This window comes from Carassius carassius, chromosome 6 (assembly GCF_963082965.1).
Source record: "Carassius carassius chromosome 6, fCarCar2.1, whole genome shotgun sequence".
Taxonomy (NCBI): domain Eukaryota; kingdom Metazoa; phylum Chordata; class Actinopteri; order Cypriniformes; family Cyprinidae; genus Carassius; species Carassius carassius.
In genome coordinates, this window is record NC_081760.1 from 32,011,788 (window position 1) to 32,029,255 (window position 17,468).

The following is a 17,468-nucleotide window of genomic DNA, read 5'->3' on the forward strand; positions in this document are numbered from 1 at the left end:
ATTATTTTCACAAGGTCCAATCATTTATTTTGTTTGTTACTGAAAGTTCATCTGCAAACTTTTTTTTTTCAGATTTGTTGGATGATTTGATAAATCTGAGCAAAAAAGGTAAAAAAAAAAACACTTCTTGTTCAAAGACTCCATGGCCTCAAATAGCAGATACTTTCTCCAATTTTATACATGGTTTTAAATAGATATCTGTTAAATAATAAATGGTATCTGTTGCTTATTCTAGTCATCATGATACAAATGAATGGTGAATAGTCACTGTTGTCTTAGTTCTGGTTTCACACACTTTATTACCTCAGAGCTGTTTTGATGCCTTTGAATGATCATTTTGTGTAGTTTTTTTTAATTATTATTATTAGACAGTTTGTGCGAACATGACATATCTGTTACTTGCAAGGAGCAGATGAATAGTTTTTTAAGCCATTTGATCGCACACACAAAATTGGATGAAGCCCCAAAAAATTAAACTCATGCACACTGTGAACAAAATGTAGCAAAACTGAAAAAAAAAACATACTAAAATTGTATGTATCATTCAACAACTTTTCCTCCTTTTTTCCTGAAATGGGAAACTCTGCAGACTAATGCATGTCCTGTACAATTATACAATCCATCACATGAGTTGTATTTATAAAGCTGTTGTTGAGATGAACACGTGTTTGTGTTGTCTATGCATTTTTACAGACTATCTTGAATTAAACAAGGACACTTTTTCTCTGAAAAACGATATTGCTCCGCTAGTCGGTGTTGTTATTACCCGCAATGGCCGCTAGGGGCAAGTGGCGCTGTTTTACCAACAACATTGCCTAAGAACATGAGAAGCACCGACTGCAGCTAAAAGAACATCAGTAAAAAAAGAGCCAGGAACAGTAATAAATATAATAACAACAGTATTATAGAATACATCAAAATAAAGCATACATTGAAAAACACATTCATGAGAAGTAAGAAGATTTTACTGGATACCTAGACAAATCATACGATTGCAGAAACGTATTGACTTCTGCGTACTTCAGATCTGTATTTTGCGTCGCTAGAGGGCGTCGGAAGGCGCCGTGTTTCGGTTTCCCTCAATCTCCGCTAGAGAATTAATATATATAGAGAGAATTCATATATATATATGGGATGTATAAGACTTTCAACTACATTGAAAGTCTTTTTACACAAAACTGACGCTTCAAAATGTTCGTAAATGGATGAAAAAAATCAGTCAATCTCAGTTGAGTAGTTTAAACCAAGCCTTCTGAAGACTGTTTCCCTCAGTCGCCGCTAGAGGGCAGCTGAAGGCGCTGTGTTTCCCGCAGTCTCCGCTAGAGGGCGACTGAAGACGCTGTGTTTCCCTCAGTCTCCGCTAGAGGGCGGTTGAAGGCGCCGTGTCGCTGTGTTTCCCTCAGTCTCCACTAGAGGGCGACTGAAGGCGCTGTGATTCCCTCAGTCGCCGCTAGAGGGGAGTGAGTTGCGTCGCTCGATGGTGCTGCTGAAGTTTTCAAGATGTCGTCGCTGGAGCAGAGACTCTCCCGAATCGAGGAGAAACTCAAGCAGGAAAATAAAGAAGCCCGCAAACGAATCGACCTGAACATCGACATGAGCCCGCAGCGGACGCGTCCGAGGCCAAGTGAGTGCGCGAGAGAGTGAACGAGTGATTGAACGTAATGACGGAGGGATGAAACACACACTCTACATGATATAAACAAACAAACCGATCAAATCCTGACACTTCACTCACACTGACTCTCACGGGTCTCTGTCAAATGTCTGGGGGATTTTATTAATCAGGGTTTCTACTCCAGATTATTTACTACAGATTTACAGTTAGTAAATAGATAAATATTAAACATCTCTGGCAGTCAGCTCACTAGCGTTAGCCTGGCGGCTAGCTGTGTTTAGCAGGCCATGATACTCCCATATCAGTCTGTCCGTTTTTCCATGTCTGAATGAATGTTTGTATTTAGAGAGATTGTTGGTATTTACTGTCGTAAAGTCATCATGACAGACTTGTATAGTTTTGAACTACTGGTTTGGTTTTTTCTGAGACTGTCAGTTGTCTGTATTTAGAGAAAATGTATGATTTTTTTCTTCTCCTTTATAATTTAATGTCTTATGCTTTTTGTCCCTTAAGTCTTGATAAGTCTTGACTGTCTTGATATCATGGCCACATTTTAGTGACCATGATGAAGGGATTATGTCAGGAGTGACATTTCCGATCATTCCGCGTATTTTAACATGTATTTTATGTATATTAAGATTAGGGTTGTTCCTGCATGAGTGAAGTGTAAGGTCTGTTCTGTGATTTGATGTGCTGATGTCCCAGTACATCACGCTCCTGGACGCTCAGGGTTCATGTCCGTCTCTGTTTTGTGGTGCCTCTTTTTTTATACCCTGATCAAAAAAACTCTTTCAGAGGGTCAGTTTGTGTTTTTCAATTATACAGAAATCATTTAGAGCGTCTGGATTTTGTTACATGATTGTAGACTGATTAAAGCCAGTGGATAACGTGCAAACTAATAACATGGTAAATGGTCAGGATATATATACACTCACCTTAAGGATTATTAGGAACACCATACTAATACTGTGTTTGACCCCCTTTCGCCTTCATAACTGGTGCTGAAAGCATTCTTTAGAAATGTTGGCCCATATTGAAAGGATAGCATCTTGCAGTTGATGGAGATTTGTGGGATGCACATCCAGGGCACGAAGCTCCCGTTCCACCACATCCCAAAGATGCTCTATTAGGTTGAGATCTGGTGACTGTGGGGGCTATTTTAGTACAGTGAACTCAGTCATGTTCAAGAAACCAATTTGAAATGATTTGAGCTTTGTGACATGGTGCATTATCCTGCTGGAAGAAACCATCAAATGATGGGTACAAGGCGGTCATAAAAGGGATGGACATGGTCAGAAACAATGCTCAGGTAGGCCGTGGCATTTAAACAATGCCCAAATTGGCTCTAAGGGGCCTAAAGTGTGCCAAGAAAACATCCCCCACACCATTACACCACCACCACCAGCCTGCACAGTGGTAACAAGGCATGATGGATCCATGTTCTCATTCTGTTTACGCCAAATTCTGACTCTACCATCTGAATGTCCAACAGAAATCCAAACTCATCAGGCCACGCAACATTTTTCCAGTCTTCAACTGTCCAATTTTGGTGAGCTCGTGCAAATTGTAGCCTTTTTTTCCTATTTGTAGTGGAGATGAGTGGTACCCAGTGGGGTCTTCTGCTGTTGTAGCCCATCCGCCTCAAGGTTGTGTGTGTTGTGGCTTCACAAATGCTTTGCTGCATACCTCGGTTGTAACGAGTGGTAATTTCAGTCAAAGTTGCTCTTCTATCAGCTTGAATCAGTCGGCTCATTCTCCTCTGACCTCTAGCATCAACAAGGCATTTTCGCCCACAGGACTGCCGCATACTGGATGTTTTTCCCCTTTTCACAGCATTCTTTGTAAACCCTAGAAATGGTTGTGCGTGAAAATCCCAGTAACTGAGCAGATTGTGAAATACTCAGACCGGCCCGTCTGGCACCAACAACCATGCCACACTCAAAATTGCTTAAATCACCTCTCTTTCCCATTCTGTCATTCAGTTTGGAGTTCAGGAGATTGTCTTGACCAGGACCACACCCCTAAATGCATTGAAGCAACTGCCATGTGATTGGTTGATTAGATAATTGCATGAATGAGAAATTGAACAGGTGTTCCTAATAATCCTTTAGGTTAGTGTGTGTGTGTATATATATATATATATATGTGTGTGTGTGTGTGTGTGTGTGTGTGTGGATTTCAGTGAAAAGTAAAAGATTTGAGAGTTAGTTGTTGATTGTGTGAGATTGCATTTTATTTCATTTTTATCTGAGAATTAGTTTTTTAAGGGATTTTTTGAAAATTGAAAATGAAAATTCTGTCATCTGTCACCCTAATGTTCTTCCAAGAAAAATATGTGTTATTCTTTGGAACACAAATATATATATATATATATATATATATATATATATATATATATATATATATATATATATATTTAATTCCATTGAAAGTCTTTTTACACAAAACTCTGACGGTTCAAAATGTTCGTAAAGGGATGAAAAAATCAATCTCAGTTGAGTAGTTTATGCCAAGCCTTCTGAAGTGACACAATCGTTTTATATGATAAACATATTTAATTAATGCTTTTATTTGCATCAACAACTTCAGGGTGAGTAAAACGAGACAGAATTTTCATTTTGGGATGAACTAACCTTTTAAGCCTTTGTTAAATTTATAAAATTGATTTTTATTTAATTTTATCTGAGAATTGGTTCAAGCCTTATTGTTGTGTGTTCGGGTTTAAGTCTATGTGAGTTTGACTTGTATTTTTTTAGAGTTATTTATTATTTATTTTGTTGTTTAGTGATCAATTTAAAGGTATAGTTCACCCAAAAAATAAAATTTTCACATTTCCACACCCTCATGTCATTCCAAACTGTATAGCTTTCTTTCTCTTGTGGAAGAAGCAAAATATTGTTTAAATGTTGTTACCATCAAATCCCAGAATCTATATATATATATATATATATATATATATATATATATATATATATATATATATATATATATATATATACAGGTGCTGGTCATATAATTAGAATATCATCAAAGTTGATTTATTTCACTAATTCCATTCAAAAAGTGAAACTTGTATATTATATTCATTCATTACACACAGACTGATATATTTCAAATGTTTATTTCTTTTAATTTTGATGATTATAACTGACAACTAAGAAAATTAGAATATAACTTAAGACCAATACTAAGAAAGTATTTTCAGAAATCTTGGCCAACTGAAAAGTATGAGCATGAAAAGTATGAGCATGAAAAGTATAAAAATGAAAAGTATGAGCATGTACAGCACTCAATACTTAGTTGGGGCTCCTTTTGCCTGAATTACTGCAGCAATGCGGCGTGGCATGGATTCGATCAGTCTGTGGCACTGCTCAGGTGTTATGAGAGCCCAGGTTGCTCTGAAAGTGGCCTTCAGCTCTTCTGCATTGTTGGGTCTGGCATATCACATCTTCCTCTTCACAATACCCCATAGATTTTATATGTGGTTAAGGTCAGGTGAATTTGCTGGCCAATTAAGAACAGGGATACCATGTTAAACCAGGTACTTGTAGCTTCGGCAATGTGTGCAGGTGCCAAGTCCTGTTGGAAAATGAAATCTTCATCTCCCTAAAGTTGTTCAGCAGCAGGAAGCATGAAGTGCTCTAAAACCTCCTGGTATACGGCTGCATTGACCTTGCACCTCAGAAAACACAGTGGACCAACACCAGCAGATGACATGGCACCCCAAACCATCACTGACACTGACTGTGGAAACTTTACACCGGACCTCAAACAACGTGGATTGTGTGCCTCTCCTCTCTTCCTCCAGACTCTGGGACCCTGATTATGCTAAATTTACTTTCATCAGAGAACATAACTGTGGACCACTCAGCAGCAGTCCAGTCCTTTTTGAAGCAAGACGCTTCTGATGCTGTCTGTTGTTCAAGAGTGGCTTGACACAAGGAATGCGACAGCTGAAACCCATGTCTTGCATACGTCTGTGCGTAGTGGTTCTTGAAGCACTGACTCCAGCTGCAGTTCACTCTTTGTGAATCTCCCCCACATTTTTGAATGGGTTTTGTTTCACAATCCTCTTCAGGGTGCGGTTATCCCTATTGCTTGTACACTTTTTTACCACATCTTTTCCTTCCCTTCGCCTCTCTATTAATGTGCTTGGACACAGAGCTCTGTGAACAGCCAGCCTCTTTTGCAATGACCTTTTGTGTCTTGTCCTCCTTGTGCAAGGTGTCAATGATCGTCTTTTGGACAACTGTCAAGTCAGCAGTCTTCCTCATGATTGTGTAGCCTACAGAACTAGACTGAGAGACCTTAAAGGCCTTTACAGGTGTTTTGAGTTAATTAGCTGATTAGAGTGTGGCACCAGGTGTCTTCAATATTGAACCTTTTCACAATATTCAAATTTTCTGAGATACTGAATTTGGGATTTTCCTTAGTTGTCAGTTATAATCATCAAAATTAAAAGAAATAAACATTTGAAATATATCAGTCTGTGTGTAATGAATGAATATAATATACAAGTTTCACTTTTTGAACTGAATTAGTGAAATCAACTTTTTAATGATATTGTAATTATATGACCAGCACTTGTGTATATATGTGTGTGTGTGTGTGTGTTTGTGTGTGTGTGTGTGTGTGTGTGTGTGTGTGTTTGCGTGTGTGTATATATATGTGTGTGTGTGTGCAGGGCTGGACTGGGACAAAAAATCGGCCCGGGCATTTTTGCCCAGAGCGGCCCACTATATGATCATAAACACCACCCATCTTTGCACGCCCTTAATTATATGCATACCAACTCCTATTCATTAAAACCACTAATGCCATGTAATGAGTGAGTATAGGAACGAGTGAGAGTTAACTGATTAAATAAGTCAAAATTTTATATTTATTAATACAGTTGAATTATACTCCACAGCGGTGAATCCTAAAACAAGCTATAAGCGGCTCTGGCATAGCAATACCAGTGTTTCTTACAGGATTTTTGTTAAAACTATGGTGGTGTGTCCTCGGTCCTTCTAGGGGTGCTCGGGGGCATGCCCCCGTGAGAAAGTTTTGTGCATTTTAATGTTAAATTCATTAATCTGGTGCACTTTGAGAGTTCAAAATTAAAAGCTCCAACCCATATTCAGTGTGCAAATTAAACAAAGAAAAATTCAAACCTCTTTTAGTTACAGTGTCTATTTACATTACACCTATACATAATAATAGTTATAATATTAATCCAATGACAGTAATAGCCATATTTTGTCAAACAAATGCACAAAAAAATAAAGGAAACTTTCTTAATTAGTTGTACCAATTTCTATACTTGAAAGAAATAAGCACATGATCTTTTATTTTGGCGGAAAACATGGTTTGCAAACGCCTAATAAAATTTCTAGTGAATTGCGGTAATCGTCAACTATGCAGATGTGGAAATAATCTACACTCATGACATGGCCTAAGTGTTTTGAAAGTAGTTCTGCTTACCGCAGGCTCTACACTTTCTCATCTCTCTCCTGATCCTCCGTCCTCACTATCATCATCTGCCACAGGAGCTGATGAAGGTCAGAAAACATATATTTTGACACAGTTTACAGTGTCTGCTTTAAGGGCCTGTTTCTATTTTTTCACGCTATTTATCTGCACATTCCTTGCGTTTCTTCTCCATCTTTTTTTACAGATACACACTGACACTGCTGCCGCTCGCTCACTCGTTTAAAGTTGTGATTGGGCCAGCCCAGTGTCAATCAACAAAAGAGCCAATGGGCCGCTGATCTACGTGTTTCATGGGCTGATCTGTCAGAAAAAAAAACTAACACTGACTTTGACCAATGCATTACACCGGCACAAACCAAGCGCCGCCAATTAAGCAAAACAAAACGAATGGGCCGCGGATGTACAAATTTTATGGGCCGTTTAAAAAAAAACAAGTATGAGTATGAGATATCGGCCCAAAAAGCACGTCGGCCCACCGGGCAAATGCCCGGTATGCCCAATGGCCAGTCCAGCCATGTGTGTGTGTGTGTGTGTGTGTGTGTGTGTGTGTGTGTGCGTGCTCTTGTTTTTGTGACATATCAGGACACAACTCTGTATAATGACATGGGTATGACACAGGTATTACAAGGAGAGGGTGACTTATGAGGGCATAACCCATGTCCCCATTTTTCTAAACGCTTATAAATCATACAGAATGAGGTTTTTTTTTTGAGAAATTAAAAATGCACAAAGTTTCCTGTGAGGGTTAGGTGTAGGGTTGGTGTAGGGCCATAGAATATACAGTTTCTATAAAAACCATTACGCCTATGGGATGTCCCCACTTTTATTTATATATATATAAATAATTAATATCGTACACCCTTACATGTAAATGATGACAGAATTTTTGTTTTTGGGTGAACTTTCCTTTTAATTTAAAATAGTTTTAGCTACTACAAATGTAGTATTTTTCAGGTATAACAAATATTAAAATATTGAAATAAATTCAGCTGAATTAACAGATTTTCCCCCGTCACACTTTGTCATTAGATGGATTTGTATTTAGTTTTTTCAGATGGTGTCAGTATTATTTTTGTTAGATGGAGTGTGCTCGCGTTGAAGGTGAATCATAACGTTTGAAGAGAGGGACGAAGTGATACCTGGAGGTGTGTGTGGGCTTTTAGTAATGAGTGTGTGTGTATTTTCTCTCCTCTGTATCTAGTCATCGTGATCCAGCTCAGTCCAGCTCCAGCCCCCTCCCAGCGCGCAGGTACCATCATCATCATCATCATCATCACCACCACTACATCACGCTGCATCACCCTCTCTCTCTCTCTCTCTCTTTCTCTCTCTCCTTTACCTTGCAGGTTACATGCACTACATCACCCTCTGCACCTCTGTTTTGCTCTCTTCTCTTTCTCATTCATCCTACCACCTCTCATTCCCACACTCTCTATCAAAAAGTCAACATGAAATGTCACTCACTCACTAGCAATAATAAATGCAGGGCAGTACTTGATTTTATCTATCAGTAGTTGATTGGTTGTGAAAAGCGGTATGTCAGGTGAAAGGCAAAGTTGTTTCAGAAGCAGAGCCTATGTTGCTACATTTTGACTAATGATCATAAATGCTCTGGATTAATGTGCACTTATGTATAGTTCAAAATGGGCTTGCAATCTGGTATTGATGTAAAATGTGATATCTTCATTTTGCAAATGGACGTTTGTGATCCAGATGAATATTATATGAAGGTTCGTGGTCTGTAAAATCTTTGAAATGTTTTTGAAAAGTTTCTTATGCTCACCGAAGCTGCATTTATCCGATCAAAAATATAGTAAAAGCTGTAATATTTTATTAAAGTTTTAAAATAATTGTTTTCCATTTTAAAGGAACAGTTTTAATATATTTTAGTGTAATTTATTCCTATGATTGCAAAGCTAAATTTTCAGCAACATCTCATTCTAATATGCTGATTTGTTGTGCAAGAAACATTTATTATCTTTGTTGAAAACATGTTGCCTAATATTTTTTGTGGGGAAAAAAAAAATTATAAAAATTATATAAATACACCTTTTGTAACATTATAAAAGTCTTTACCATCACTTTTGATCAATTGATTGCATCCTTTCTGAATAATTTAGTTGATTTCTTTCAAATAAAAAGGCAAACTCACTGAGCATGTTAACTACAAAAAGGGGTAATAATCGAATGTCAGTTACTTATTGAATAACTATTTAAATATTGAATATGTTAGCCATTTTAGTCATTTTTTTGGTATTGATCCAACCTTAAATCCTAAAATGTTGATTAATGAAGTAAATAGGGTCCATTTTTATTTCATGTTGGCTTTAATCTCATACAGCTTTCTGTCATTTATCTCACTAACATAAGCATTTCTTTAATTAGTAATTTACTTAAATGCATGATGTTTGTTTAGAGAACACAGCCATTCACCTATTCACCATTCACCCATCTCAGTCTTACTACTTCACTTTGTCTATATTAAAATACTATCTTCCTATATTTCCTTTCTTCAGTTCATTCTCTTATTCTCTTTTCCACCTCACCATGGAAAAGGAGCAGCAAGCGTGTGTATTTTGAATGTGTGACCTGTGCGTATAGGATTTGTTGGAAGATCAGACATTGTGCATGTTGTGGCTATAACTGCACGGCCCGACTGTGAGCGAACACATCCACACAAACACAGATCTATGGTGGCACTCGACAGGGTGATGTGTGTTCAACTGTATCTTGGGTTTGAGCTTGTCCGGCCTCTCCTGTCTCTCAGCTCTCTGTCCGTTCTTTCCAGAAGAGACAGCTTCGGCTCTGTTTTCTGCACAGATGTGAATTACGGCCATGTCGGCCCCTGTATGTCTGTGTCCACTGTCCAGCAGGTTTTTCTGCACCAGATTGCTTGACCTCACTGACTAACCCAAGCTAACAGAATCTCTCCCGTGAACAGGTTTTCCTGAGGAGGAATCAGAAGTTTGATGGTTATCCATTTCTCCTGAAAAAACAGTTTTGTTTCTATGCTCAATCGACAGATAGGAAATCTATAAAATGTTTAGTTTTGCACAGTTTGGTGAGCGAATGTCAAAGGTCACCCGTTGGTGACTCCTGCTTGTCCTGGTGCATGCTGGGAATGCTAACACTAACTCCAATGGCTGGTTTTCACTGTTTGGCAGCCCTCGTCATTTCTGTGTGAGTGTGTCTGATCTTGGCATGACTTGGACTTTTATTTGACTGGATAAGCTGTCATATTCTAGGCCTTCAGACCTGAGGATCTTAATTTGGGGTCCTTGAACATTCATTAACATTTGTCCCAGTAATCAGCTTGAATTGACGGTCACTGGCTTCCTGTCTTCTGTCTTTTCTCTGACTCCTTCCAACCTTCTTGTCTTTTTCTACAGCCCTACAGTTGCCATTGGCCAACGATGGAGGAAGTCGCTCATCCTCTTCAGAAAGCTCTCCTCAACACCCCTCGTACCCCAGCAGACCCCGACAAATGCTAACGCTTCCCACTCCAACCTACAGCCTACAGAAGAGCCTGGAGAAGTATGTCACAAACCCAGCATAGTGGAGTTTGCTCAGTTCTCATTTTTTAGAATATAAAATTCTGGTGTGTTGATCTGTTTATTTTTTTATCTTCAGTGCTGAAATTGACCAGAAGTTGCAGGAAATCATGAAACAAACAGGATATCTGAAGATTGACGGACAGGTGAGTCATCGCTCATATTCTGGAGTTATTAAATGTGGGGAAAAGTGTCTGACCTCTAGTGTGTGTATCTTTTTCAGCGTTACCCTGCAGAGGTGGCGGATCTGATCAGTGAGGGGGAGATCGGCAGTGGAACCTGTGGACAGGTGTTTAAAGTTCGCTTTGAGAAGACTGGCCATGTCATCGCAGTTAAGGTTGGTTCAGCTCCCGGTTTCTCCGCTCAATCTGTTGTCCCTGGTAATGCAGGGATGGGATGGGATTTTTTTTTAAGGGGTTTTAAAAACTTTTGATCAATCACCCCTAAATATGAAGAATCCCTTACACTTGTCATTGTACTCAAGTCAAAAGAAATTCAAATAATATCCGGAAAATGTATAATACCTTTTTTGAATGAAGACGTTTGTTTATCCATGTGTTTGTTGTCTTGAACTTTCCCTGTAATTATCGAGTCATTAAAACAGTAGTTAAGGCAGAAGTAATTACTGTTTACTAATTACATCACTGCTCTTGGTTTGTGTTGTTCTAGTTGTGTTTATGTGAGCTTGTTTCCTTCATGTGTGTTTTTCCCTACAGCAAATGAGGAGGACGGGTAATAAAGATGAGAATAAGAGAATCCTCATGGATCTAGATGTTGTGTTGAAGAGTCATGACTGTCCGTACATCATTCAGTGCTATGGAGCAATCGTCACCAATGTGAGTACCACACTTACGATCTGTGCTCAGCCTCTTCCAGGGTCTGTGGCATTAAAGTTGCATTGATAATCTGATTTATTTTATCAGAATTTCAGTCCTATTAATAATTTTTAGATCTTAATTAGGCATAATTATTCTTAAAAATGATGGTGATGAAATAAAAAGGTCTGATGCCTTTCAAAAAGGTTCCAAATTTAGTTTAAAATTTTTAGGAAAAGCTGATTTTAAATCAGCAACTATTTCAGATTACTTAGTGATTTAGCTGCCAAACTTACATTTTGTAAATATTTCTGAAAATATCTTTATTATCTAGTTAATTTTGTAGGCATATACTATTTTGAAGTTTTACAATTTTAGGACCTTTACTGAGTACCTCTTGAACTGAGTACTACTGTTTTATGGTCAGTGTATTGAATTACTTGAATTATTCAATGGTGTGTCTTCTTCTGTAGACGGATGTGTTCATCGCCATGGAACTAATGGGGACGTGTGCAGAGAAGCTGAAGAAGCGGATCCAGGGGCCCATACCAGAAGCCATTCTGGGAAAGATGACCGTGGCCGTAAGTCTTCCTTTAAATTCACCTGATTCAGAATGGCACATTAGATATTGGTCTAGTTAAATGTATGTTTTCATCTTGCTCTTTTTCTTCTCATGTAGATTGTAAAGGCTCTGCTGTATCTAAAAGAGAAACATGGTGTCATTCACCGAGACGTGAAGCCATCTAATATCCTGTTGGATGCCAAAGGGCAGATCAAACTGTGTGATTTTGGCATTAGTGGCCGACTGGTAGATTCTAAAGCCAAAACTCGCAGCGCCGGCTGTGCAGCATACATGGCGGTAAGCACATGGTCCTCAAGTCTGATTTTCAGAATTATAAAGTTTCAAGATTTTGAAAATTGTAAAAAAATGTATTTAATATTTAAATATTTCAATGTTATGAGGTCAAATTAAGAAGAAATATTAAAAATTTTGCAGACATAATGTAGGATTTAGTGTTTGGCATTCTTTACCATAATATGTATCATCTTTTTCTAGCCTGAGAGAATAGACCCTCCAGACCCCAGTAAGCCTGACTATGACATCAGAGCTGACGTCTGGAGTCTTGGTATTTCTCTGGTGAGTTCTTTCCACATTTTGTTGAACCAACACTTGTTTACTGTGATTACTTTGCTGACCAGTAGTTGGATATGTGTAGGGGGTGTTATATAATTAATTATGATCAAACTTTTAGTAAATTTTCTATCGAAAGTTTGGGATCACAAAGGAAATGAACACTTTAATTCAGCTAGGAAATAAAAAATCCAGCTCTGCCATCAGTCATTTCTGAATTGTAATAATATTTCACATTATCTCAGTTTATTTTTGATTAAATAAATGCAGCCTTGGTGAGACTTCTTTGAAAAACATTTTAAAAAATCATACAGACTCCAAACTTTTGAACGGTAGTGTAAATGTAAGTAACGAGATGTATTTCAAAATGCAATCTACAGTCACACGTACTACTAGAAGTAATTATTCCTCCTCCTCACCTGTAGGTGGAGTTAGCCACGGGACAGTTTCCTTACAAGAACTGCAAGACAGACTTTGAGGTTCTCACCAAAGTTCTGCAAGAGGACCCACCGGTCCTTCCTCTCAGCATGGGCTTCTCCCCTGACTTCCAGTCCTTCGTCAAAGACTGGTACACTCACATGAAGTTACCTAAACATGACATTTTAGCACCAGTATTTGTCCATTATGTTTATGTGTAAGTTTTGTTGTCTCTACAGCCTCACAAAGGATCACAGAAAAAGGCCAAAATACCACAAGCTGCTTGTAAGTCTCAATCTCCCATGTAACTCAAGCATTTGTTGTAGTGCTCAGTTTCAATATAGCCAGTTTTTATAACCTGTTCTAATCATTTGTTCACACAAGTGGTCTTTTTTTTTCTGTAGGAACACAGTTTTATCCGTCGTTATGAAGTGTCAGAAGTACACGTGGCGGGCTGGTTCCAGACGGTGATGGAGCGCACAGAGTCTCCTCGCAGCAGCCAGTGCTTCAACCATCACCAGCTCCACTCTCTCTTCAGCAGGTAGCCAGACGGAGAGAGGTCGGGAGAGAAAGAATGATGCGAATTTGAGAGGTTGATTTAAAGAGACAGGTGGACAGGCTTGAAATATAAATTATGTAAATGAAAAAGACAGGATGGAGTGGCAATGGACCGTTTGAGAGAGGGAAGTGGCTGAAACAAAAGAGAGAATGTTCATTTGGGAGTTTGACTGATCGACAGACAATCCTTGGCAGATTTGATGTAAATCTGAAATATTTTTGTCCTTTTCATCCACCCATCGAACAGGATGGACCATTGCAGTCTAACACGGTCACTGTGGCACACACATACATTTACAGTAACACACTGTTTCACTAAACCACGATCACTGACAGCCGTATAAAGGTTAGCCGCAAGAGTAAGTGTACAGTCTGTTCACTTCAAAATCCAAATCCTCCGTAGCCCCTTACTCAGGGACTGAACAGTGTAGTCGAACAACACTGTGCAATGGTGTGTTTGTGCGTCTGTGTGTGTGTGTGTGTGTGTGTGTGTGTGTGTAATCCGTTCTAGCTCTTCACTTTCCTGTACAGTTTAAGTACTCTGAGCCATTAGGCAAATCTAAGCGAATAGATGTTAGCAAGATAATAGCTGTGTGATATATGTTTTATAGAAGTGTTCTTTTGCTAGCAAGCATCAGCAGATATTTTGGTAAATGTGTACTCAAAAGAGTTAGTGATTCTTAATCGTAGAGTTTCTAATCCTTGGTGTTTAGCTTGTTATAACTAGTTTGGTCTGGAATTTCATGTATTGAAAACAGACATATTGGCTAAGAGAGAAGGTTGTATATTAAGATAAAACTAGTGATTGACCGATAGGATGAAGTGTGTATCCCAATTTAATATGATGAGACAACTATAAATGAGCAGTTTTTGTTTGTTTGAGAAGACTGACTCAGCGACATTGGTTAAACAAATCGTGTAAATTTGGGGCGGGACTATCTGCTTTGTCTGACAAATGACAGACGGGGGGAAATGTTTTGGAACACCTGAGTGAAAATGTTCTTATACTGATGGTGTTTGTGTAATTCCGTTATGCTAGTCATTCAGAAATTACACACTTCACTTTCATTGGCTGATGATCACATCTAGAAACACTTCTGTTCATTGGCCAATGGCAATAATCTCAAAATGGCCAAATATTGGACTATGTATCGGTCTATCACTAGATAAAACACAAAAAAATTAGTCCAGAATGTGTAAAGTCATACACAGTGCACACCTCAGGAAGACAAGTGTTAGAAAAGGGTATTTTAACAAGATTTAGCTGTGTGCTTCAGTCTTAGAATGTGAGGAAGAAACGGTAATCAAGTCACCAAAAGCATAGATGAGAGATGTTGTCATAGTCACTCAGAGTGCTGTAGAGAGACGAGCGGGGGGTTGGAGTTTCTGCAGTGAGAGCAGTTTGGTTCGAGCATTTTCTCCACAAGAATGAAAAAGTGAGTGGAACATTTCTGCTCTGATTCACCCGACTCATTTACCCAGACAACCGTTCATCATTTCATTCTCTTCACCATTCTCTTTTTCCCATGATCATTTGAGTTCCTGCAAACCAAAGGTTGTTTTTTTTTTTGACAGCACTGCTTTTTTTCTGCCAAGCTGTTGTTCTCAGAGGATTTCGGCACTTGCTCATGGGTTGTGCTGAAGATGTTCAGCGACTTTCACAACCAAAGCTGTAGAGTTTGAGATTCACTGCTTTAAAAAGCCAAAATCACTGCTAGACTGTGTGAGTAAGAGTGTGGGAAGAAAAAGAAAATATGAAGAAGATGGTAATGGTACGTTGAGACAGGAAGTATGGTGATATATAAGGGATTGAAGAAAGTAATGGATGTAGCAGAGGAAATATCGGGATGGTATGGGAGTTGAAAATTGGAGGAAGGCATATAGAAAGTATTAAAGAAAGTCTCCGGTGAAGTCTTACAGAAAGTATTGGCTCATTTTTAGAGGCTGGCAGTTAAAAGGTGTTGGTTGTTTTCTAGATCATCGTGTTGAGCTAGCTGGATGTTGCATAAAAGCTTTCAATTGTTTTGAACCAATGTACCAATTTTTTTTTTTTGGGGGGGCATAACACATTAGTTTGTGTTATGCATCTTACTGTTTTTCATTGTCCTTGAAACCTTGTTTGTTATTATCTGCTATTATTATTATATTTATTATATTACTTGCTGCTACTGTTTACTTTAGATGCTGCTGTCGACGATTATATTCCCCAAAGGAAAATCCTTTTTTTTTTAAATTCTGAACCAAATGAATAAAACACTGCAATGTCTACACATTTACCAAATAATTACTTGTAAAATGCATAATGTCATCCTTTAAGAGGCAAAGAGAAATCAAGCAAGGAAGTGAAGAAAATTGAGAATATATAGACCTATATCTATATCTAGTTTTATTGTTGAAATACACCACCATGCCAACCTCAAACAAACATCACCGCTCACTGTAGGCAACTAATAAGAATGACTTCCGGTTATTTGTACAAAATAATAGACACCAGCTGGTAATATCTATATATATTTGAGCTAGATTTCCTTTGTTACACCATTAGATGTAGCTCACGCCGACAGATATTTTTGTAATCGTCCTCCTGTGTCCGTCCTGCGGTGGATGAATTCATGAGTTTTATTCTAATCAAACTCATCAGTTGTAATATTTTGTCTCTTTTGGTTGAGCTATTGTTAATTTGATTATTCAGTTAACACATTTTTAGCCTTAAATTCAGCGGTTTGCAAATTCCTTTGGGTTCTGGTCATGATAGCCATTTTGTATTAGTTTTCCAATTAATTGGATTCGACAAATCAATCAGAAGTTCAGAAAATGTCAAATGCTTAATTTTTCCTAACACTATATTCAACCTATAGCTGTAACTATTTACCTCCCAATAGTTTCTTCACTTTTTTCAGATGCCAAATAGAATTTCTAACAGGATTCTTGCTGTCGACATAACATTGGTTTCCTGTTTGGTGTTGATGTTCTTCACAGATACTGTGGTGCCTGGCTGTCTGTCTGTCCGTCATTCTCTCAGTAGACCTTATAGATAGGACTGCAGCATTACACACCAAAGGTGTCATCAATAAAACAGATTCAAATCAATGATCGATGATTATTGTTATACCAGATGATTCTGGATTGTTATTTCTGAGGACCTCGAATGAGGGATATAAAGCTTAATGGATGTAATTTCCTGTGAGACAGTGGCGGGTCACCCTTCACTGTTGGAGTTTTTTTGGTCACACATACACACGCCTCTATGGAAATATGATCTGAGATGCTAATCTATATGGTTTATGCTTGGTTTAAAGTGGACTTCCATTCACTGTTTTCTGGCACTATTCTAATTTGTTTTTTTATTTGTAATTATTGTTTTTTTATTTGCTTTTAATCGATTCAGATATCAAAGCATCAGTTCTTTGTGTGTGTGTGTGTGTGTGTGTTTTTGGATTTTCTGAAAAGGCATTTCTGTGAATAGGACAGAGATATTGAACCCATTTCTGCTGACGGTAATCGTACACGCCCCGAACACAAACTAAAGCAGTCCATGCTGCCTTTTCGTTAGTTATTGTTTGTCACTTATGTGTGTGTTTGTTGCAGCATCACTGTTATTTTTGTAGTATGTGCTCAGGCTTGTACTTTGCCGTCATGTTGTTTGAGTCTTTATTGCTTTCTAGAATTGTTGTTATTGTTATTATTTTGTTAAATTATCATGTTGCCCCATCTGTAATTAAACCAAATACTCACTATGCAGTCACTCAAATCAAGTCCGTTTGCGTTTTTCCCCGGAACTTCCTGTATAAACACATGCAACTACTGGAGTCTCCATGACGAGCGAGTGAATATCAGATCCTCAGCTAGAACAGAGAGAGAATTTACGATCAATAAAGAGAGTTTTCTTTTGTTTTCTTCAATGA

The 17,468-nt window shown here is 38.2% G+C and overlaps 1 protein-coding gene across 2 annotated transcripts; it reads left to right on the top strand.

Annotated features, from left to right (window-relative positions):
• The first annotated feature begins 1,475 nt into the window (after positions 1-1,475).
• LOC132141988 (dual specificity mitogen-activated protein kinase kinase 7-like) lies at positions 1,476-14,526 on the top strand. 2 transcript variants are annotated; one of them, XM_059551631.1, is made up of 12 exons: positions 1,476-1,624; positions 8,292-8,339; positions 10,480-10,624; positions 10,721-10,787; positions 10,865-10,978; positions 11,358-11,477; positions 11,930-12,037; positions 12,136-12,315; positions 12,514-12,594; positions 13,014-13,156; positions 13,245-13,290; positions 13,410-14,526. In XM_059551631.1, the coding sequence occupies exons 1-12, from the start codon at positions 1,501-1,503 to the stop codon at positions 13,548-13,550; spliced, it is 1,317 nt and encodes a 438-aa protein (XP_059407614.1). In that variant the 5' UTR covers positions 1,476-1,500; the 3' UTR covers positions 13,551-14,526. The 2 variants fall into 2 exon arrangements, with proteins under 2 accessions (XP_059407614.1, XP_059407615.1); XM_059551632.1 differs by lacking the exon at positions 8,292-8,339.
• The last annotated feature ends 2,942 nt before the right edge of the window (positions 14,527-17,468 follow it).